General features: G+C 48.1%; 1 protein-coding gene across 1 annotated transcript in view; it reads right to left on the minus strand.

Moving 5' to 3' along the window:
* Plxnc1 (plexin C1) overlaps positions 1-24,633 on the minus strand; it is a 152,530-nt gene that overhangs the window by 32,987 nt on the left and 94,910 nt on the right. The window contains exons 11-21 of the mRNA XM_038314540.1: positions 22,540-22,719; positions 20,031-20,118; positions 16,715-16,918; positions 16,421-16,606; positions 14,207-14,309; positions 11,033-11,134; positions 10,636-10,739; positions 7,896-7,934; positions 7,506-7,630; positions 6,246-6,444; positions 2,014-2,160 (exon numbers count right to left, since the gene is read on the minus strand). Coding sequence (XP_038170468.1) covers positions 2,014-2,160; positions 6,246-6,444; positions 7,506-7,630; positions 7,896-7,934; positions 10,636-10,739; positions 11,033-11,134; positions 14,207-14,309; positions 16,421-16,606; positions 16,715-16,918; positions 20,031-20,118; positions 22,540-22,719 — 1,477 coding nt within the window. The remainder of the gene's footprint in view (positions 1-2,013; positions 2,161-6,245; positions 6,445-7,505; positions 7,631-7,895; positions 7,935-10,635; positions 10,740-11,032; positions 11,135-14,206; positions 14,310-16,420; positions 16,607-16,714; positions 16,919-20,030; positions 20,119-22,539; positions 22,720-24,633) is intronic.

Consider the following 24,633-nt stretch of genomic DNA (forward strand, 5'->3'; position numbering starts at 1 on the left):
GTGTATGTGCGCATTCACATGTATCTGCATGTGTGCGTGTATATCTGTCTGTGTGTATGTGTGCACTCGCTTGTATCTGCATGTGTGTGCAGCATGTGTGTTTGTACACTCTCTTAATCTTTGTAAAACCTCCATGAGATGGGCAGACAGCATGCTTGTAACCTTTATTTTATACATGTTGGGGACAGGGTGGGGGGAGACTTGAGGAGGCACAGGAAGTGGAGAGACTCGCTCAGTGTCACCTGGCTAGCCGGTGGCTAGACTCCAGAACCCAGGCTCTTAGCCCCGGTGCCAACAGTTCTCCATCAGCGTCTGGAGTTAAACATGCACGGCCTAAGGCTGAAGGGCTCTGTGGTTAAGGGCATGCACTGCTCCTGCAGAGGACCCAAGTTCAGTTCCCTGCACCCTGGTTGGGTTGCTCACAACCACCCGGGACTGCTCCTCTGGAGGAATCGGATACCTCTGGTCTCCCTGAGGACCTACATATACTCCTGTGCACACACCAACACGCAGGCGCACACATCCAGACAGTTGAAAATAAGTAAAGCTTTGGAGAAATGGATCAGTGCTCCACCCACCCTCAACTCTTCCCCCCACCCCCCAAAAAAGAGACAGAACTCTTTTTTAAGGCTGTGCTTGCAAATGACTTAGACTCAGCTCCCAGCCCCCACATGGCAAATCAAATAATAAATATAAAGTAATTTTTTTTAAAAAAATGCAGATTCTAGGCCATACCCCAGACTTGTATCTAGGGTCACCTAACAATTGGTCTGATGCTCTCCAGGCAGTAGTGATGCATGACAAAGTTTGAGGGCCACTGTGCTGCCTCCGAGATGCTGACCATTACCCACAGAAGCCAGAACACTAAGACGGGTTCCCTCTCGGTACAGCTTCCCGCATCTTGCGTGCCTGCTGAGCGCACGCAGCTATCTTGAATGGGGATGTTACATATGGCATGAGGGGAACTGGAAACAGCTGACCCGCTGGCTCCTCCCCGCCCCCCTCCCCACATGACGTAACCATGATACGGTCCACCGCAGCATGGTGCCTTCTTCAATTAGGGAATGAATTCTTCTCGAATGATACCGCAGGACTCGCCACTCAGAGCAAAGCCACAGGAGACTTAGCTCTTCGGCGAGCAATTCCCGAATCCCACTGGAATCTGCTTCTTCCCTCTCCACTAATGAGATGGTAAAGAAGCCTAGAATCTCCATAGAGCTAAAGATCAATCCAAAACACAGCGACCTCCCCCAAGTCCACGAGATGGAAAAGCTTAGAAAGCTCTGGAGCCATGCAGGAGATATTTTCCATACAGGGCCTCTGCCACAAAACTCCCCAACCGCCCCAAAGTTCTGTCTCTTTTTGGGGGGGTGGGGGGAAGAGTTGGGGGTGGGTGGAGCAGGAATGGGTTAAAAGGAAGTTCTCCAGAGTTTGAAATTCTCGGGCAGCCTGGCCCCTTATCCTCCTGGAGTGATCTACAGCATTTTCTCCAAAAATATCTATGAGATTACAGTACATTAAGTGCGTGACACCAAACATTTGTAACTAATCCATGGAAATAAAGCAAGGCGTCATGCTGCATGGGGCACGTGGTGCCATTTGTCATGTGTTATCGTCCTAAAATAAGACGGCCTCAACTGGGTGGAAATATATCTTCACACATTGTCTTCCCCGAGCAGAGCCCTCTGAGAAACCCTGATTGCAATTATAAGTGCTGAACAGGGAGCACTTTGCATTTCCTTTGACGATGCTAAAAGCTATAAGCAATCCTGATATTAAAATCTTCGGAAATTGATGAGTACCCCAGGCATCGTCACAATGCTTTCTTCCCCAATCCAAGTAATTAAAATCTATTATATGAGCACGTGTTAATATTTCATCAACCATTGCTTTTAATTAAGTAGGTGCACGAGCCCTCCCGCCACCAATGTCTAGGATATTGGTTCGGTTTTAGTGACCCAGCCACCACCCCCTGGCCTCTGAGTCTGGATGGGACGCTCCAGGAGAACCTACCACAGTGTTGAACTCAGGAACCTGCCACAGCAGCCAGTCTTCATTCAGGGTGTACAGCGCTTTGCAAGTGATCACGTCCACGGGACCCTTGTTTATCTTCTGGTTCAGGGTCGTCACCAGCAAATAGAACGGCTCGCCAACAGTCTCCTTGGAAAAGAGAAGAAAGCAACAGTTAGCTTTTCTGTGAAGCCCAGGGCGCTACCATGAGTCAAAGGCGGCGGTATTTCCTAACCATCAACATGCTACCCCCAAGAAAATATGTATCACGCCACTAGAGCCCAGGAGCAAAAGCCAGGATCCAGGAAGCTACCTCACATGTACTATGTATATGCACATAGCCCCCCAACACTGGGGAGGCATCTGTAGAGCCCAGTAGTTTCATGTTTTAGTTCTTGTCTGGCAGATGACTGCTCATCAGTAGGCAAGTGCTTGAGAAAGGTTCACGGAGGTAGGTAGACATTTAACCGTGTTTACATTCCTATTTAATTGCAAACCAAAAATAAGTGACATAAAGAAAAAAAGTGCTTCCGTTAGTGTTGGCAACAGGGACCAACGCAAGAATGTTTTAAACCTTTGCAGAGGCGGGTGGCCTGTCAGAGTTAACAGTTTGGGGTAAGGGAAATGTCCTTCTCTTTAGCTGTCTGTGACCTGTGCCCTACCCATGTGCCAGCCCTTGTCCCTTAACGTTCAGACACCTCCTGCCCAGTTCTGTGGTCACATGGGCAGTACTCTGTTTACTGTACCAAATCTGTGCCTGGTCCTCTCAGGCCGGCCCCAGGGCTCCTGTCCCCAGCCTTCACTTGTGAACACTCTCCTCTGAGTCTGGGGCTGGTGGCCCAAATGTGCCGCTGCTTATGTTCAAAGGGACACTGGGTAGCTCAGGAACAGGCTGTGTTCTGCTTCCTGAGGCCTGCAGCCCTGGGTCAGTTTCGGTTCCTCCTAATAATGAGGTTTCCAGGATCTATGAACATTAGGGCCTTTTGGTGGAGGAAGAAGGGTTGTGCCCAGGCCAGGGTGCCAGAGTGCCTCAGGAAAGATGAAAAGGTAGCTATGTGGATCCAATTGGAGCCCCGTGTTGCCAAGTTCATCTGCACAGCCAACTAATTCGGCTTTCAAAGTTGGATCCCTCCGGCGCTCTCTGATCTCCTGTGTGCAGGAGGAACTCCCCCACTTTGGGGCCACCTACCCTCACCCCGTCTCTTCCTTTTTACTTCTAGCAAGCACAGGCCCCTCCCCAAGCCTGGGCTTTCCTCTTGCCCCTCCTGCCATCCTCACCTAGTCCACTCCCTCCCTTCCTTTGCTCCCCTCCTCCCCACGGATACATCCTTGAATGTTTTTTTTCTACAGGACAGAGGGGGAATGTGCAAAAGATTCCAAGGAGGGGCGGGGGGGGGGAACCTGGCATTTCATTCTCACAAGAAACTTCCTTTATTTCAGGGTTTGTAATCTCACCGCTATCTGCCTTCCCTCCACCCCCTTGGGTGATGTCCTGACCACAAACCTAAGAGCCTTACTTCTCCCTTCCTTGCACACATCAGAGGCACACTAAAGGCTGTCGTGTGGGGAGCAGATCATCCACATTGCTTGGCACAGAAGCCAGCCAGGCCCTCTGGGCTAGGCAGAGGGAGCCGCCACTGACTTAAATCTCTCTCGTCAACAGTTTCCAGAATCCTGGAAACTGATATGGTGATCTGGTCACACGGCTACTCGGGCCCAGAGTTCTCACTCTGACTAATCACCCCTGCACCTTTTGAGGATCCCCTTATGAACTTAGGTGCCTGTCCCCCTGTGCTGCACAGGATGCAGACCAAACCTGGATGTTCCCCAACCTGGATGCCTCCCAACCCGGATCTCTGGATCAGAGGCAGTTTAAAAATCTCCCTAGAGAGACTAATGTTTGATCAGCCTAGGGGACCACAGGCCATGAGATCTGGCATCAGCTAATATGAGGGTTAGGTATGTCTCACGTACTGGAGACAAATCTCTCCTCTTTGGATGACAGACCAGTTGGCTATCAGCTCACAAAGGGCACTCAGAGGCTGGCATCACCCATGCCAACCTTGAACCTACAGAATCTCATCTATGCCATCTGCCTTGATTTCCCCCATATGCAAAATGGCCAAAAGGCACTCTTCTCTCCGGACCATTAAGACAACACAAGCTCCCAGCCTGATGTCTGACATGTATAGCAAACAGTAGTCTGTAATAGATGTCAATTGTCATTGCTGTCCCCAGCAGACCCTGGAGTCCTGGAAGGGGATATTATCTGATGGTTGCTGCAAGAGGGCTGGGGCAGTCAGACTCCCAAGCCCCCTGATCCACCAGAGGGAATTCTACTGAAAGTGAAAGTTCTACCCAGGCCTGGCTGGATGCCACTTCCTCCTGGGCACCGCGCCACACCCCCGCTCACCACCAAGTGCTCCTCACACTCTTGAATCAGCACAGAGAAGAAATCTTGACCCAGAATGCTTTGCTCAAGGGGGCTGCTTGGGCTTGGAGCCCAGACTTTCTGAACACTTCACTCCTTTCTTAAGGAGCGCCTGAGAGCCATTCCTGAGAGCATGGTGTAAGGACGAGCGGGGAGTGGATGGCAAACTAGTAGCCACACCAGCAGATGCAAACCAAACCAAACCAAACCAAACCAGCAAACAAGCAAAACAACAACACAATGCCCACAGTGAACGCACTAACCCCAGGGATTCAGGCAGCCGGCTAGGTGGGCAGCTAGGGAGCTGGGGAACACAGCCACAGACAGCGAGTTTTCTGTTTTCAACATACCCCCCACCCCCCAACCAATCCCAGGGCCAGCGCTTTCTTTTCTGCTACCTCTGGGGATTATACACAACAGCCACGGGGATTCCCTGAAGTAGTTTTCAGAGAGGAGATGGGTGGACACCAGCCCAGGGCTTTTGACTTAGCAGGGCCAGCTGAGGACTAAGACGTGGGGGCCTGGTGAGAGGGCCTGTCACCTGCGCTCCACAGCAGTTGTGGCCCACCCAACCACAGTGAGACTCAAAAGCGGTTTACCCCAAAAGTAACCACTTGACACCTCCCCAGAGCAGATAATGTATACCAAGTAAACAGAAAAGAAGGCAGATTTCATTAATCTTGATAAACGGCCATTGCCTTGGGAATGGGGGGAGTCGGTAAATTTTTTTTTTAAATGTTCATCTACTCCTAAGATTGCATTAAACATTAAACTGGGCACAGCCTAATTTAAAGTGCTGCTTATGGATCTCAACTTACACAGCCCCGTTAAAACCTGTGGCATAACTGTGCATCTTCTTCAGAGTTTAATTAGATTTCTAAACTAGCAGCAAATATACAATGATGCCGTTCTGCTGGACTCCGGATGGCTAGAGAAATCAAAGAGGAGTAAGAACCTTCCATACCAGGACCTCGGAGAGCTGAACAAAGACCAAGTGCCAGCGAACACCTGCATTTTCATTTTAATATTTTATAATAGTGGCCCGTATTTATGGGGCTCTTGCTCAGTCCTGAAAAACGGCATATACGTTCTCATCTGTGTTTAAATGAGCCCAGCAATATCCATCTTTTGTCAAGGTCACAGGTGACATGCCAAGGAAGGGATGCAGCTGTCTGAGTGCCAGCAGACTCAGCCCTGGGCTCCCAGGCCCACTCTGCTAACCATGGAAACCATAGAGTTTGCATTCTGAAAGATTTTAAGATGCAATTAAATTCAACCACATTCCATAGTCACTTCAAGAAAGTGAACTCTGAGGACAGAAGGCTCACTGGGGATTTGCTTTAATGCCGAATGCCTGGGAAGAAGGGACCGTCATTAGCTGTCAGCATATTGGCAAGTAATGAGTATTTCAAGCCTGCTGTAGAGGACCCAAGAAATGTTTGTGCTCATCAGCATCTGAAATGTTCCCTGGCCTCAGAAAGGGCTGGCAGGACCAGGAACACCAATTAATGTCAAAGGTAAGAGGATGAGCTCACACATCAAAATCTTACCTGAGAGATTCCTAAATGAATTATAGCGACCGCTAACAGAACACACAAACCAAAACAAAAAACAAAACAAAACAAAAAACAAAAACCCACCATTTTTTTTCCCCCATACAATCTGGAAGGCCCAAGATCAAGTTCAATTAAACGCTGACACCCAGGAGCATTCTGGACTCCGATCCACAAAGACACCAGCGTGGGTGCTAAAAATAGCTGCCTATTGTCTTACCTCTGACCCTGCAGGGCCCTGTGACACCTACCCGGAGGAAACCGGAGAGGCAGACAGACATCCAGTTCGTGAGGAGCTTCTCCACCACGGACTCGGTGCGCCTCAGCATGAGCTTGGGCTGCATGTTGCTGCACTGCTCCATCAGGTCCCGGGTCAGCACCTCCAGGATGCTGGTCAGGTAGACCAGTTTGGTTTGCAAAGCGATGGTGAGGAAGGAGGCGAACAGACACCTGTCTCAAAACAGAGCCGCGGCGAGCCGTCAGCCCCGGACCCGGGGGTGGGGGGACATCACCCGTTTCCATAGAGTCTGGCCGGCAATAGGGAATTGTCTTCTGAGGAGCCATTTCGTGTTGTTTAGATCCCAACCAATTCTGTCCCTTACACCATAAAATTACACACCAGGCCTAAGGACCCACATAGCTCGTGCCTGCCTCATACACGAAGCCCTGGTTTTGATCCCTAACAGGGCATATATGGGATGTGACAATGCCTGCCATCTCAGCACTAGGGAGGCACAGACAAGAGGACCAGAAAAATCACCCTCAGTTGCATAGTGACTTTTAGGCTAGCTTGATGGGTATATGAAACAATAAACAAACCGCATCAATTTCAACGTCGGGACATTTTCTATGCTTCTAGCAACAAGAAGTGAGTCTCTTTCCCCAAAAATTTACGGTGCTTTTAAGTTTAAAAATAACAGTTCTGCTTTTTTTTTGGTTGAGAATTTTCTCATTTCTTTTTTGGCGTTGGGGGTTTTTTCAGGGTTTTACAGGGTTTTGCTGTGTTTGTGGGTGCGCGTGCGCGTGCGCGTATGTGAGCCTTTGAGACAGAACTGGTGTTGGGCTGGTGTGATCTGAGCTGCAGACAGCCCGGCTGTGTAAACACCCTGTCAACAGCTCTGGGAAGGTGCACGGCCACGTTTCAGGCAGTGGTTTGGGAGCAAGGAGCGTGAGGGCTAAGGATGTAGCTCAGTGAGAAGCACCTGTTCAGCACCTACAAGGCCCTTGGTAACCAGCTCTCCAAGAAAGAAGCAATAGTATATAAAACAAGTAGCTTGGGGTTTTGTTTGTTTCCGAGACAGTCTTACCACACAGCCTGGCTGGCCTATAATTTGTTACGGTCTCAAGACTCACAGAGACGTAAATGCAAGAGGATCTGGGCCATGGGCCGGTCTCAAAGTCTGTCTTTGGTGTGCTGGGATTAAAGGCACATGTTGTCATACCTGTTGGGAGTTTAGGTTTTAATGTGTCTGCTTAAGTGCTTAGCAAAATACCAAAGTACTAGCACGTACCTGTCCTTTACCGAGAAGTTCTTCTGCTTTTCAAGGGTATGGATGACAGTAACTAGGAAGCTTTTATTACAGATGAGGGCATCCAAGGCTGTGAGACTCTCGTTCTTGTCATTGGCATCTCTATTCTGAAAGGGGGGAAAAAAACCCAACATAATAATATAACGGTAGAATACATAAGATAATATATCTTGGTATATAGTATACAAGTTGAAAGAAAGTAGCTCTACAGTGGGTTTTCCAAGACAATGAATGATTTAATATTGAACTCATGATCCAAAAAAAAAAATCCACAATAAAAATTCAAAGTAATAATAGCAGTGATGACAATGATGGTGATGATACAGAAAGCCAGCCAGCCACTGGGCTAGAAATGAAAACTGAGAGACTTACATGCATATCTTCAGTGAAGATGTGTGTGAAGCCACCTGACTGAGAGGAAGAAGACACGTTTATTATTCGTAACATCCAAGGGAAGCGCATAGTGCATTTTTGTTATAATACTCAAGTCCGTTTCAATAAAGCAGAGATGCTATTGGCTAATCTGAAGACCCCCTCGGGCTTGTGCCTGTTGTGTAGACTCCAAGATGTAATGAGTAACTATTGCGTGCTCCAGAAACACCTGTGACTTCTGGAAGCCTCTTCGAATAGTCGCGTCAGCCTCATTTTTTTGGAAGATTCCATTGCATTTGAAAAAGAACGGACTCGTTAAAGAAATGGTGGTGGGAGATTATGGGAATGTCAGACCTTGGTCAAGCAACTGACCTGTAAAGATAAGGCCCACCCAGTGCTGACCCCTAAGGGTGAGGCCCACACAGTTCAAAGAGCTTTTTGTAATTACATTTACTTATAGGGGAGGGGGAAGGTATGCCATTGTGTGTGTGTGTGTGTGTGTGTGTGTGTGTATACACATACAACTCTTGGGAGTGAGTTCTCTTCTATATGAGTCCCAGAGACTGAATTCTTATTGTCAGGCTTGGTGGCAAATGCCTTTACCTTCTGAGTCCTCCAGTGGCCCAATAATTCATTCTTGACCTTCTGTTGGAGTAGTACCCTGGCTCCCTGCCTCAAGGTCCTTTCCCCATTTCATTGTTTCATTTGACTTTCCTTCTTCCAAGAGATTAGATATTCTGTTTACCCTGTCTCTTCTATTTTCAGAAGAACAAAAGTTAGTCTATCTGCTGGAGGAACAGAATGCCAGGTCATTCTTCCTGACATTGGGAATCTGAGGCCATACTGTCTGAGAAACTGTCTCAAACACAAATCAGTAGGCAGGGCAGCGAAGGGGGGAGCAGCTATCTAGGCCTTCTCTTCCTTTGCCATCTTGAAGGAACTGACCAACCAAGTTCTCTGGAGCACCCAAGCTCCAGGGCCAAGCACTCGGCTCCAGGTCAATCAGCAAAGCATCTCATTAACACTTGGCCTCATCTGCTGCCTAGGCGAGTGGCAGGAGGCCTGGCCTTGGGGCACGGCCTTTCCCTTCCTCCCTCTCATTACTATGAACTCGGTTTTGACTTGGGTTCCATCAGAGAGTTTGGAAAAATCCCTGGTGGTTACTTCTTGGGTCCTCTCTCTTAATGGCTCCGCTGACTTCTGGCTTTCCATTTGCCTTTCAAGATTACGCTTGAACCCTGAGTTAAATCAGTCACTTCAGCTCCTTGTGACTCTCTCTTGCCCTGAAATAACGTCGTGTTATGCTGGGTTTTCTTTCCTTTGGAGACACTCAGCAGTGTTCCTGGACACTCATCACTGTGCCTTGTCCCTGATTACTGCCTTTAGAAGATAGGAGAATTTCTTTTTCAGGCCACGGATTACGCTATTCAGCACTCAAGGGCAATCATTAGCTGTAGAAGCCCACACAGTACTCATCTCGATGCTGGAAGATCTCTGTTACTTTATTGCTTTTAAATTCTTAATGGGGATCTCAGAGAGCTGGGAACTGGGGCTATCAATGTGAGCCTCGCCTGACTCAGGCACTTGAATTTCCCTCCTTTCCCCAGGTACGGCAAATGGACCAGACAGCCGACAGCCAATCTCGGTGCCTGGTGTTCTTGGTGGAGAAGTCAAAAGGCTGGCCTCTTTTTAGTCTTCTTGATTTATAACCCAAGGCTTAGCGCACCCTCCACCCCCCAATATAGCAGGTGTCTTGTGGCAATGTCCTAACCTCCTGACAACATATTATATATCACAGTGCCCACTGCTAGAATTGGAGAGAAGCTAGAAATTGCTTTCTGTGTGTGCCTGTGTTCCTAGGCTTCTGGCCAAACGGAGCCAAGGTGCTTTCTGGCAAGGTGATATAAGCTCTTTCCATGGCTCGAAGAGATTTCTGACTTTGCTGACCGCCCTGGATCTAAATATGGTCATTGGGATTAATGTGTTCCAGGGCGGGGGAGCGGGGGTCTCTCTGGGGTCACCAGAGAGGTCGGGCCATGAGACAGAATGAGTGAGTGCTTTGCCAGCGGCTTGGGAGGGTGAATGAGGAGTGAGTGGCTGACGGAATGGAAGTGTCTGTCAGGACAGGGGTGAGGCCTGCAACCCAAAGGACACTGTGCATGACTGCACGCTGTCCACACTACTTCCCGTGGCTCTAGAACAGCTCCCAACTCCGTTCATACACCTGCATCCATTAAACGAGGAAGCTACAAACTGATCCACTAAAGAAAAACTGCCCAGGAAGAGACCATAAAACCTCTACCTGGCTAAAAATGCCGGCCATCAACTCAAATTCCCTGGGTGTCCACTTTCTTCCTTTTTGATGGTACCGCTTTCCGTTTCCAATTGAGAAATAATAGTGACTAATCTAGGAGCAGCCGTGCAAGTCAGGCAGATAAACATAACAAATTGGCGAGCCCGCAATTGATCGATCTTTCAATGAATTAGCTCACTTCCCAGCAACGAATTCAGTTTGAAACTGGTAGTAAAAAAAATAAAGCAAAAACTATCACTCTAAACCTCCGACCGTCCTGGGTTTTTGTTACCAGGCAAAGAGGAATCGCCAGTGGCCTGTTGCTTCTTTGTACCCTAATCAATGCAATTAATAATGATCCTCTTCCCTGCTCGGCTTGAACTTAAGGCAGGATCTTGCATTGTTATTCAAGGCTCAACCTGCGGATGATGATCAATGTTCTTTTACCTCAGGGAAGAAAGTTCTCAGAGCAAAGTGTTTGTAGTCAAGGAAGGGTACGGTTCCAAAACTATCAACCACATCCAATTTATCCATCTGCAGCTCGGCAAACCCTGCAAGACAGAACCCCAAGAGCCACCTTTTCATTCCACAAACACTGGATAAGATCCTCTGCTGTTTTGTCTAACACCGAGTATGACCTTGGTTTTCATTAAAGGAAAAAAAAAAACAATAGATAATTACTCGGCTGGCTGCAGAGAAGGGGCTGAAATAAGACGCAAAGCCAGGCCCATACCCTGCTGTTACACCAATAGTCTTCATTACGGGGCGCTCTCCACACAAGGGCAAGAATGAAGACAAAAGTGGAGCGGGCTTGGTTTTCTGAAAACAAAATCTCAGAGTTTACCGTCACGTATCTCTTTCCGGAGCTCGCTCTCCAGCAGTTCCAGCTGTTGGCTCTGCTTCCTACTCAGCTCCTTCGACTTGTGCCTGGTCACCACCACGGCCACTGAGGAGACAGAGACGCTGCGTCAGACGGGGAGAGCGACACAGAAATGAAGACAAGAGAAAGAGGGAGAAAGATGGAGAGTACAAAATAGTTGGCAAAAATCTACAGTAGGGCCGGGGGTCTGGCCTGGCATCAGAGTGCTGGCCTGGCATGCCCCCAGCCCTGGCTCCTCCTCCAATGCCACAAAAGCAAAGGAAAATTAAGAGTTTGATTTTATTAAAGGGACATTTCCATAAGAGGTTGCTCTAAAGAGGAAGGTGTTAAACATAACAGAGAAGAAAAAAACCCACTCAGTCCTCTTAAAGTGAAAATGAAATCAAATAACCTTCGCTTGTAACCAAAGATCCCAGCTGACTGGAAAGTAATGAAACAAGCCGAGTTTCCCCACAGCCACTGGCCATTTATATTGTTCCGTTCTTTTCTCAACATCTCTAAACATCTCTGGAGAAATAAAGCAGCGTTGCAAATGCAGGACTGAAGCACAGGTCCATCCTGGCTACGGGAGCCTAACTTGCATAGTTCAGAAAGGGTGACATAAAGTAAGTCATCAGGAGCCCCCACAGCTAACTGACTGCCTTGGTCCCCGCCAAGACTCCGAACCCTGCAGTCTGGGTAGTGAGCAGAAAGAATCCTGGAGCTCAGGTTTATAGCCCACTCTGTCATTTCATTTACTGCCTGTGTGACCCTGAGCAAATCCCTTAGCATCTCTGTGCTTGCCTGCCTTACCCACAAGAGCTGAGACGGAGAAGAGATTACAAGCAGTAAATCAAGAAATCACATCGACCCGAAGAACTAACAGTTGGCAACTCTCTTGCGTTATCCCAGAAGGATCTCGTCTTTGAACAGATATTAGACAAATGGGATTAGGGAAATGGCTTGGTCAGTACAGTGTATGCCATACAAGTATGAGAACCCATGTAGAGCCAGAGACACTCACAGCAAGATGGGAGACAGGGACTGGAGACTTTCCAGAAGCCCCAAGGCCAGCCACCTTGCTGTATGCAGTGATAAACAAGAAACCCTGTCAGCATTACAAAGTTGCCCTCTGCCAGCGTGTGTGCTATGGTATTTGGGTGTCCCTCCTACACAAACACATGCACAAACACACAAGTTGCCCTCTGCCAGCTACATGTATGCTATGGTATTTGGACATACCCCCTACACATGGATGAATACATGCACGCACACTCACACACTCACACACACACGTTGTCCTTTACCAACATGTGTGCTATAGTATTTGAGCATCCCTACACACACACACACACACACACACACACACACAGAGAGAGAGATTTTCTTTTTAAAGCAACTACATAAAGGAATGGCTACTAGCAAGCACAGACAATGGTTGCTCAATGCAGCTACACAGAATTCTTTCCCAGACTTTACCACCACCTCAACAGTGCTTCCTATAATCAGGACTGTGCATTTCCATAAAGCCCAAACTTGCCCGGCCAGAGAACCCCTTTTTCTAAGAATATCATTTGGGACCATGACTCTCCAGGAAGCTACTTTGAACAACCCTGGCTCAGCATGCAAAGGAAGCTGGTGCATCCACACAGCAGGGTGAGTTTCCTGGCTCTGTTGGTGGCAGGCTTAGGCTAAGTGTGTTTCACGTTCTCCCTAATGGCATGACCGAAGGATTAGGGTACGCTTACTGTAGCTGCTGGCAACACATCCTCCCTAGAATGAGTCAGAACGGGGTGGTTTTTTTGAGAGGTTCTGCAAATTACCTAAAAGGTCAAAAATGACCTCTTCAAAGTCTGGGAAGAGACCAGAAATTTCTAGAAGTCACAAAGTGGCCATAGCTATCTGGCGAGGCTGAGAGAGAGAGAGCGTGCTGAGCATGTTTGACTGCAGCAGGTGCCCGGTGCTGAGCTCTGCACTGACACAAGCCATCTTCTTCATCGAAGCCTGCGTCAACCAGGACTTTATTACAATGCCAAGCCAAATTTTAGATAGCAAATACAGGACGGAGGTAGACAACGTGGTGGAGAGTATTAAAAAAAATACCTGAAATAACCACCGACAAGGCAAAATAGGATATCTGAAAAGCAAACTCATTTCCCCAAACCAGTTAACCGCCCAAGTATATCCTCCCTCATGAGAGCGTGAACTGCCCAAGGAAAGCACCGGCCCTTAATCTGTCTCATGATCCAGAGTCATCAACATCGCACTCAATGCTCAGAAAGAGCGAAGGAAAACAGTGGGAACAAGGTCCAAGGAGACGCTGGCCCTTGCCTCCAGGCCCCTACAGGGTCCGAAAGACACCAGGTGTACTTAATCGACCAAGAAGAAATGCCTATCGCTTGAGAAAGAAGGGGGAAGAAACAGAATAAAAAGGTCGCACATGAAGTGGGCTGCGCGCACCAGCTGTAGCGCGATGGATGGAGACCCCCACCAGGCAGCAGAGACTATGGTGAAAATCCAGGGAGCACGCACAGTCTTCAAGCGATAGCAATGGCGAGGCTCTAACAACTGATGCTAGGTACAACTGGGATCTGACAGTTCAGACTTCTCACCCTCTTCAACAACAACTTAAAATGTGTTACCCTAATTTTGAAATGTCAACCTCGCCGTAGGACCCAATAAAACACTGGTAGGCCAGATTCATCCAGTGGCACCTCCGTGTCCATAGGAAGAGCAGCATGTTGGAATGGGAAACACAGACACACTTGGAAAACCCGATTCCCCCCAGGAAAAACGGGACATGGGGTGGAGAGGGGGTGGTGGTGGGTGGACCGGGAAGTCAGGATGAGATGACCAAATCCTGGATGCCCCCATATGGACTTGTTTTTAAAATGGTCCCCAGGACTTTGGAGAACCATCTGTATATTCCTCAAACACATGGTACCATCTTGTAATCCGGCTCTTTGTTACTGACGCACCCTAAGAACTTGCTAGGAAGGCCTCAATGTGCACCCTTTACCCCTCTCCCCAGAATATAAGTTGGGTTTTCATCCATTAATAGTTAATGAAAACCGAAAATGCTCCTAAAAGCTGAAAATCTGCCTGTGCTGAGAAGCCTCGGGGAATAGGTTCTCAGACAGACCGAAACGGGGCACTTACCCACAATGACAATGGCCAGCAGGATGGGAAGGGCGATCAGAAAATACCACGTGGAAGGAACGGATTCCTGCTCCACATAGAGTTCCAGGTTTCCCAGCTTGACCTGATGGGACAGATTGGCACCATGAGCCCCCAGGGAGGCGCGCATCAGAAGCAGGTGTACTGTCCTGCCCCGACAGACTTCCCACAAGATACAGATGCCGCGGGGTGGTGGGGGGTTTGTCGGCGTGCCAGACTGGTCTGTAGGTTTCTAGCGCTGGCCCTCTTTGTCCTGAGGCTTACCACTGCAGAGATGGGCTAACACACATGCAGAAGGGCCCTGGCCTTTCTCCACAGGGCTGATTCCATCGCTCTCTCTCCCACCTGGGCTTCCAGGCAGGAAGGTTTTGAATGCTGCGTTCTTGGTGAATATCAGTTTGGTAAGTATAACCAGCTGATCCCTCAGGGCCTTTTCCACTTTCTGTTTTTTGCGGGGTGAGGGGTCAGGGGGCTAAGAACAACTTGGAAATTACACTTGAAAAGGGAAAAACTCTACATCTGCATTCCTTCTTCATGGCTGCACACACGTGCTGAAGCAGCCCCGTGGGACCCAGACTGCCCTAAGGAATCACCAAGGAAAATGACTGGGCTGGTACCACATCTTGGTGGTCTAGCTTTTCTCTCCTTGTAGAGTCTTGTTAGTCGGTACCATGCCTCATTCTGTCATCTCTGAAATGGGATGTTGACAGGGCCTACAGGTGGGCTATGGTAAGGACCAAAAGTCTCTGTCGTATAGGATGTCAGTTCACCCCATCCCTGTATTCATGACCTCTCTAGTAAATGTCCAGAATCAAACACCAAGCCCCTGGCAATGCCTAAAAGGTCCTAATAATCTCTGGCTCTCCCTGTGAACTCTCGAGTCTCCTGGGACTGCTCCTCTCATTTCCAGCCATGCTGACCCACTGGGTGTGGATCAGATCTAGCTGGCAGACTTCCCTCTGTTCCATGTATCCGTGCACAAGCAACTCCTTCTCTTCCTCCTCCCCGAGGAGAGGCCCTCACTCTGACGTCACCTTCCAGGCACACATTCCCACGGTTAGATGGAAAGACAGCACTGGCTTACCCAATTTCCCCTCCCCTGCTCACTGTCCTCCCTAAAGATTGCTTCTTCACCGCACGTCTCCACTGGGAAGCTCCGGAAGGCAGCTGTTTCTGTCTGCTTTCTGCTCTGCTGGGTTCGAATCCCAGTACAGGCACTTGGGGGCCCGTGCTGCAAACTGAGGATGCAAGGGTATGCCACACTCGACTAGCGTGGAAGGCGGGGCCCTTGTGGGATCGGTTGTTGCTGATTTTGTAATGGAATACTACCTCTTTTACCAAAATGATAAACAAAGGGAGGGGCAGGGAAGTCAAATTCCTTACCTAAGGCCAGGAGCTGTTCAGCCACACAGCTGGGACGTGAGCACCTACTCATTTTTGCCTCCCACTACGGTGGGTTCTTTCTTGTCTTTTAGCCAGTTTTTTTTTTTTTTTTTAAACCACAAAGCAAAGTGTTGTTCTTTCTTCCTTTTGTAATGCTGGAGATTAAGCCTGGAGCCTTGCCCACCGTGGGCGAGCACTCTACCGCTAAGCCAGAGCCCCGTCTCACAGAACTTGTTTTACCTAGACTGTGCAGAGCCTCTCCCATTGGAAAGAGTCAACACCACCGGGCATTTCCCTTCTCAAAGGGTCCTCAGTCACAGCTGGGAAAAGACGGCCAGCACATAGGAAAGGGAGAGCATGGCAGAGGAAGCCACTTGCAAACCACGGCTTATTTAATGGCCGCTGACAGAAGTTAGTGCCACCCTGTCTGTACTCATGAGGCTTCTGCTTTGGGTTTCTGCTAAGACGTGCCACCTCTGCATTTAGAAAAAGAACGACAGCCCAGGCATCAGTGGGTCTGGGGATGCTGCTCACAGATGCTATGGTCTAAAGGTCCAGCCAGCACAAAAGCTCATTAGGATTATAGACAATGGTGTGTTCAAAGCTTTGGCATTCAAACAAGCACATGGATGGATCTGCCTGCTATTCTGGTAGGATTACTCTTGGACTTGCAGTATCAGCTTTATTTGTCTCCCATGTAAAGAGGGAAAAAAAAAATCTAAGGATCTATGTTGCCATGCCAACCTGAGGGTTAGGAAAGGAAATTACCGAGATGCAGATAAAGGCAACAGGTGGGACCTCCAGGTGACTTACGCGAACTTTCTTCGAGGAGGTGGCAATGCTGTTTGCGTTCTTGATGCTTTTGATCTTGCACAGGATGGTTGTGAGATCTTGGTTTCTGGTAATATTTTCAAAACTGCAATTAAACTGTTTGTTTTCCCCGTGGAAGAGAGTAATATCAATGTCATCCTTGGAAATGTTGAAATTGTCATTTTCTTTCTGCAATGAACATGATGATGACAAGGGACTCAGACGTGGAAACGCGCACACCTTTCCGTCCCACAACTGGGAATAGCCCACACCGAGAAAAAAAACAAAGAAACATACTTGAATTTTTACTTCCAATTCTGTGTCGATCTCAGACTCCACTCGGTACCCTGTAAATCTGGGGTCCTCAAGGTATCGCAGGGTTCCACAGTCCAAGTAGGTATCTTGGACTCTTAGCTTCACGGCAACATTTGTACGCCCTTTGGAGCTCTTTAAGTTGGGGGCTAAAAACCTGCAGGAAGTTGCTGTGCAATATTCAGAGACCTAGAGAGAAGAACGAGCCTGTTAGGCACCAAAGGACCTGGAGAACCAAACTTCTGGTTTTCCCTCTGTAAAACTAGGCTAGCAACACTGCGACTCTCACAGGGTTAAATTAACCCTCAGTGAAATGGACTGAGATTAGAAACTCATTCAACGAAACGTGGGCTCCCATGAATGAGATTCTATCTGCAAGAGCGCTTAGGGTCTGACAGGCATGCACACAGGATGCTAGTGTACTCAAACACATAGTGTCATGGATATTGGATTCAGGAAAGCTGTCAGGTGACGTCATGGGAGAGTGGAGGCTTTGCAAAGAGAAGCAGGATGAACAGAAAAGGAAACACTTTGGGCTCAAAGCACAAAGGTGGCTGAGTCCTGGAAACTTGGGGTGGGAATTGAGAGCCAAGGCCAGCTGCTAACTTACTCGTTACCTGGCTGAGTCATTGTATGTCAAAGGAGCCTCTGCAGAGTGTCAGCGAGAGGCCCTAAGCAGAGAAAGCTCTGGCAGAGGCTCCATGTTAGCAGAAGTCCCTAACCACAAGGAGGAAGCAGCTTTTCAGGCATAACAGAAAAATAGCAGAGAAGAAAAGCCAAAGGGCAGTGGGTCCCTTAAGAAATGAACACAGATACAGGAGCGGAAGTAGAAAGCCTGGCCCAGTTTATGAACAGGTTTATTTACAAAGAAAACCCATAAATACAAGGCCATTTTCAAGGGTACAGGCAGGGAAACCCTGCAGGAAATGTAAGGAGAGGTTGGCGGGTGTGTTGGGGGTGTGGCTCGGTGGTAGAGGGCTTCCCTAGTAGGCTTGAGGCCCTGGGTTTGATCCTTAGCACTGTAAGATAAAAAGGAAGGGAAGGAGAGCAGTGTGGAGAAGAGACCGACAGATGTGTCAGGTGGGAGGACCATTCCCTTTGTTTTCTCTAATCCTGGAGTTAAAGGCGAGTGGACAGAGGGCAGAGGTGGCCACACCAGCGCAAGGACACCCTCCCTAACCACACTTCTAAATTCCAGCCTTCTTCCCTGCCTTAGCCCTTCTGTGACAGGATAAAAAGCCACTGGACAACAGCCCCCGTTTCCTCAGTAGGGGCCTCAAAACCACCATGCTGGCTTTTGACCAACTTCCTAAAAGAAGGACCAGCAAGAGGGTCAACCCTAGCTCCTTACTCCTAAGACCCCGCCCCCCCCCCCCACACCTGTTTGTACTAGGACCAATGCCTATTTTTGAACAACTTCTCAGACACCTTCTCTGGTCATCCGATTTTCTTCCAGCCCTGGAAGTGAGACTGTCAGCTGATTCTAGGCATCCCTTCTTCACCCACCCCCGGTGCTCTCTCTTCTACGCTGCTGTCCCCACTTCCTCTTCGATAATAATGTCGAAATGACCTGCCTCCCCATCACCAGTCCAGTAGAGCCTCGCTGCAGACAGCAGTCCAACGGAGAGCTCCACAGGGAACTGGGGATGTCTCAGTCACACTTGGACATGTCTCAGCCATGTCTGAGCATCATCTGCACATGAGCACCCTCTCTGAGTTGCTGCCTCTCCAAACTACCCTAAGCACCGCTGATACAATGGTACCCATACTCATCCCATACTTATCACTTCTTGCCAAAGACCCTCAAGAGCTCCCCCATTGCCTACAGAGCCAGGGGCACCGGGGGATCAATTGCTGAATGAAGGGTGATGGTTTTAGTATGATTCTCTCTCGCACGTCCCTGCGCGTTTCTCAGCGACCCACATCACTGCTCTAGCGCAGCCTCCAGGTTCCAACAAAGCAAATGTGGTCGTTTCAGCCAAGGGTTGGTGAGGAACCTGTCTTCTGTGCCTGCAGTCACCCTCCTCCTGCCTCTTTGCCTGCCTGTGCGTCCCTGCCCATAGTCCTCCATTTGCTGTCTCGACTCCATCCACTCATACTTACAGTGGGAAACACATCACACCTTCTGGGACTTTCTGGTCTGGAAGGAATCAGAGGACCTAGCGCTTACCATCGCCTGCCCTGCTTGTCCAGTTCCAGTGCAGGTCTGCCATCTTCTTTCAGGAAGGCAGGGGAGGGGGAAGTAGCTCATTTCCCCTTTGTTCTTGCAGCCAGCAAAATGTTTTGCTTACAGTAGGTACTCAGTAAATGGGACATGCTTTGGGTAAGAGAACATGTCTCCATGTCTATTGGCTCAGGCTGTGCCTCAGATCAAGAGTCACTACACGAATGAATGTGGTCCCATCATGGGGAGCTGGCCAGAATCAGACACACTACACTGTGAGGCTGGGAACTGGCCAGGAAGTGTGTCAGAAAGTGAATGTGTGAAAGAGATGGCTGTAAGGAAGATGGATTGATATGCCTCCCGTTTCTAGGCCTGAACACACGCTGGTTGCCAACGGGACAAAGTTTTTGGCACCCTCAGCTCTGCCGTCCCTGAAAGGAAGCAGCCCAGAAAGGCCACTCTCTCACATTAGAGAAAAGAAGGAGGGAAAGGGAAGAGAAATCAAGAAACACCTACAAGTGACAGCATACCTAGAGGGGCCAAGGTGCAGCTGCGGTCCCTCACCCGCTCCTCACAGCACCCATGGCTTCAACCTATAGGCTCCTGGGAGACTCTCAAGGCTCATCTCAGAGAACTCAGCCCCAATAGGGACCAGACATTCGGCACAGTCTGCCTCTACTTTGGGGACATGGGCGAGGGCAAAAGAAAGTATCTACGTGTGACCCAAGAGACAATGACAAGAGTATTTTTGTTACTTCAACAAGTCAGCGACCTCCACCTGTTGGGCCACCACCACCTGGTCTTCACAGGTTCTGAACATCACACCTCAGTCATCCACAAAGGACTTTCCCACATATGCAAAAGCATTATCTCATTAAATGGCTCGCCACGAATCTCACACAGGGGGACCGTAACAGGCCTCATCAGATGAAATTCGTTTCTGGTTCCTCCTGTGTGGCAACCCCAATTAACTCCAAGAATGAAGGCTTTCTGTCACAGGACAGACAGTGCATATCATAAAGGAGCAGAAGATTAGAATGCCAAAGTCACAGAGATGAAATATATCCCCCCCCCCCCACGTACGCAGCTTAGTGACAGGAAAACAAAATTGTGAGCGAAGATGATTCTTCCACTTACATTCATGTTTCCCTTCAGCTCGTGTGAAATGATCAGGTTGTCAATGACGTCAAAATTCCTGCCGATGATGGTTATATTTTGCCCACCGCTGCAAGAAATGAAAAGACGATGGTAAGCCATGGGCAGTTTATACTTACCAAAACTATCAAATGATTCACAATTCATGTTACGCTTAGTAATATTTGGAAGACAATTAACTAATTTCAATTGCAATTGCAAGATAATTTTAGAAGTCTTTAAATGGTGCTGGTACAGACTCGTTGTTTTTAAGACACATACATATGAAAATGCAGGTCAGATCCTATTTTAATTCTGGGAAGATGCCCAAATTCTTTAATAGAATTTGAGCTTCTTTTTTTTGTGCTGTTTCGCCATATATGCCCAGATCACCTGCTGCACCTCGAGAGCACGTCAGGGAACAAAAATCTCATTTGATTACTGTTTAATCTGTCTGGAAGATGATCCGCTCTAACGATTTTCACCATCAAACTTCCAACCTCCCAACTACATTTTATTTAGTGAGATGGGGAACAGGTTACGGTAAGAGACATTAGAAGTTTGCATTCTTGTTTAAGATACAAGGTTTCAGTGAAAGGGGAAGGTACATAAATCTTAGCAAAACCACACGGAGTGACTTCACCTATCCTCAAGGTGTTACCAGACACGGTCAAAGTGGTCACTGGGTGTGAAGTAAACATGTCCGCAGCTCTGGCCATTCTCAGAGGTCACCAGACAGGAACCTCAGTGTATCAGGTCCAACACTAGTGGACTCCTGATGATATCCAGGAGATAGGCAGAAGCAGGCCAATGCATGCAGGGCAGAGAGAGGTCCTGAGCCCTCCAGACACAAGGTGGCAGGGCCCATATGGCCACCTGACAACCTGCCTCAGTCTCTAAAAAACCAACATGAGCATAGTCTACTGTTTTCAGACTGCAGCCCCTACTTCTTGCTCAAAGTTCAAAAATGAGAAGCAGTTGAGACCCACGGGCTCAGCACAGCCATGACGATAGACCACAGTGACATGTGTGAAGGGAGCCAAACATTGTGGTGGAAACCACGCATCCTGAACCCACTATCAGAGAGTTGGGTCTATTGTCTGAACTGTGTCCCTGCCTCGGTTCACCCCCTGCCTAAGAGACCACCACTGGTCTCTCTGGGTTTCTGTAAGATTTAATCAGGTCAGTAGATACACCATGGCTATGTGGTAAATACCACATCCGGTCTACTTTTTACTTGGTCTCAGAGCAGAGGGATGGATGCATACAAGAGTCTTGTTTTTTGAAATCTCAAACCTCCCTATACCACTCCAATGGACTGAAAGGTTTGCATGTAGACGCCCTGACCCCCAGATTACTCAGGACGAGGTGTAGGTAGAGAGAAGATTTGGGGGGTGGGGAAGGTAATGCTAAGGATTGAACTGGGGCCTCACACGTGCTAGGCAATAATATTTTACCACTAAACTACATCTCCTGACCCGAGATAAGGCCGTAAGAGAGAGAATGAAAGTTTGGTGAGCTCACTGAGGGACCCTAATCTGATAGGACTCACGGTGTTCTGAAAAAAAACGTTAGGGCACAGACTTAGATGGAGGGACGGAGAGAGATGACTACCTGCAGACATAGCAGAGACAGTGCCTCAGCAGGGGCTAGCCTTCCTCACATCTCAGCAGGGGCTAGCCTTCCTCACATTCAGCTCCATAACACAGAGGAAATTCTCTGTGCTATTGAAGCTGCCCAGTCTGAGCTCTTTATTTTGGCCGTAAAGGAACAGCAAACACAGCCACCTCCCACATTATTCTTAAATAAGAATATGAAGGGTTTTTTTTCCTCTTTTCCCTTCTCGTTTTTTTTTTTTTTTTTTTTTCCCCTCAATGCTTTGTCAGCGTTTTTATCTTGAGAGTACTTGGAAAATTAACTTTACGTCGTGTGAGATGAAGAAAATCTCTTCGGGGTTATACTCTGAAAATCTAAATGTGAATTTAAATTTGACGAGGGAGAGACACCTCCCCCCCCCCCCCCGTGGTTAATATATTGGATTTATCTGAACAGTTTGTTTTGGAATTTCTGTCTCTCAAGGAGGATCTTCGGAATGTAGAGGCTGCTTGCAGGCCTCAATGTTTCTCCCAAAGCATTCAAAACCGTTGACTCCAAACCTTTGAAAAAGAAAAGCTGCGAGGATAAGAGCCCTGTGTCACGAGCAGGAGAGGCACCTGGTACAGAAGGGCACAGTAGCCGCCTGGGCTAAGAACAGTCACTGTGGTCAAAGAAAACGTCTGAGCTGTGAGTTGCTGGGTAACCAAGGTGAAATACAAACAGGCTGTGCTCACGGTGCTTACGAGACAGCATGACAACCAGACTGTCAGGTGGCGAGCACTTGGACCTGGAGGGACCGGGAGATTTAGGTGCAGCTACCATGGCTGGGTGGATGTGTGTGATGCTCACGATCCTATGCACACGCCCACGACCTTCCTCCTGAAGAAGAGAAGCCCTCTGTGGGTCCTGACAGTACCTGATCCAGGTGGTGGCAGGGACTATCAGGGAACAGTGCGGCAGAGCAATGTAGGACAAAGCCCCCGCCGAAGAGCAGTTCCCGCCGTCGAACTGAATACAGACGTCTTTCATCTCTTTCCGGCTCGACGGAAGTGAGAATTTCATATGGGTGTCATTTAGCACGTGACTAACCCGGATCCTAGAAAGGAGTCAGGACACAGACACTTAGCACATTGGCTGCTTAAGGTGACAACCTATGAACTTCGCTTGAAGATGGCCTTGAACTATCAGAACAGTTGCAAGTGGCAGCATAAGCAAGGGCTACCTGTTGGGTACGGCTCTCTCAGGCTGGGCTCCTCCTTCTGCTATGCCTGTCTGCTTTTGATCTGCGTTCCTTTCAGAAGTGGGAAATGAAGGAGAACTCTTACCTTTGCCCTCAGAAGTTTTAATGAACCAGGGCAAGGAGAGGCATTATACTAATTTAAGAAATTATGGCTGACTTCAAGAAGCAGCATGGTACTGCTCTTGTTGGAGATATACTGAAGGATCCATGAAGTGACATGGTGTTGGGATCTGCTTTTAAGATTTTCCAGCCACTATGCCCTCTGCCCCACTCCCATGAGAAAAAGATGAACAATTGGAAGAAGGTCCACCATTTTCGACTTTGTAAAGAGACTTACTTATATGCATCTTTTTTATATGTGCTGATATTTCCATAATTAGAACCTTTTTTTTTTTAAGAAGTAGTTCCACGGGGTGGGACCCCAGGCAGACCTGGCAGTTCTGCCCTTCAGAGAGTAGAGGGCCTGATTCAGGAACCCCAAAGTCTCAGAATCAATGGGCATGGGGCTGGCACCCCACAGGAGCTACTGGACCTGGGGCTGATGCCCCTCAACAGTCAAACCAAAGCTGTCCAGGATGTCCCTCTGCTACCTGCAGTGACCCTTGTGTCTATGACTTTCTAAAGCACACGTTCGGGCTGAGTTGTGTTTGCCACCTGTTTGGCTTAATGATGCTACGGGAGAATCTGCTTTTACGACTGGAAGGATATTATGTGCATGAATATTAACCTTAATGCTAAGACCACACCTTTGAAGAAAGAAAATGTGAAAGACACCGGAGTCTGTCTGTGTGTACCTTGCCCCAGATGTATGAATTTTAAGGTTTACATTTATTTAAAGTAACGTTTTAATAAATAATTTAATAAAATTCATCCTCAAATCATGAAACACAAACCTGCTTATAAATTTCAAAAGGCACAAGGTGGGGATAGAGACCATTCAATCACTACACTTATCTTCCTCCCCATTAAAATAGTTATTCACTTAAGAAGTCCGTCTTAAAAGAGTTTGGGGGTCATCATGGGCTCAGGCATGAGATTAACTGGGTTATTGCAGCCACGGCTTGGGAACTTGGGGTCTCCATGCAGATGTGGTGAGTGGAACACTACACACAGAAAGGTCTCTTCGTCATTTAATTTAATAACTGTGGCATCTCAAGATGCATTCAGAATGGAAATGAGGGCATAAAGAGCCAGAAACAGGGTAACGCTCCAGAAACTACTTCTTTTGCAGCGAGGCTGATTGCCTTCATTGAGCGCACAGGTGTCTAACGTCACAGATTTTGCCGCACAAAAATGAAAGATTTTTGCAATAAGGTATTTAGCCAGGATAAATGGCACACATCAGATACCTACATTGCACAGATACGGGCTTTAATGCGTGCTGATTCGCTCTGGTACAGAGGAAAGCCAATGATGGGCACCTTTCCCCATCAAGACCACGGGTATCCCAGATTTGCTGCAGGAATGGGAGGGGCCTGTGATGTGCAGCCAGTGTGTTTGAACAGAAAGTTCACTAAATAAGCGCACCGGATGAGAGTGCTGTACAAATCTGTTTGGGTAGTTAAAAACACCAAAACATCACGCCTCAGCGGATTGTCTTAAATGCATTTCCATGACGAAAATATTATGGTTCATGTAGACTGCAACATTTTTTTTTAAACTTTAAATTAGCCCAAACGTATAAAAGTTAATAAGCAGAAAACTAAAGCTATCTGTCACGGTGTTATTATTACATGATGTTAGTATTATCTCCCTGGGGAAGGTGTTATA

Source organism: Arvicola amphibius, chromosome 17 (genome assembly GCF_903992535.2).
Source record: "Arvicola amphibius chromosome 17, mArvAmp1.2, whole genome shotgun sequence".
NCBI classification, from domain to species: domain Eukaryota; kingdom Metazoa; phylum Chordata; class Mammalia; order Rodentia; family Cricetidae; genus Arvicola; species Arvicola amphibius.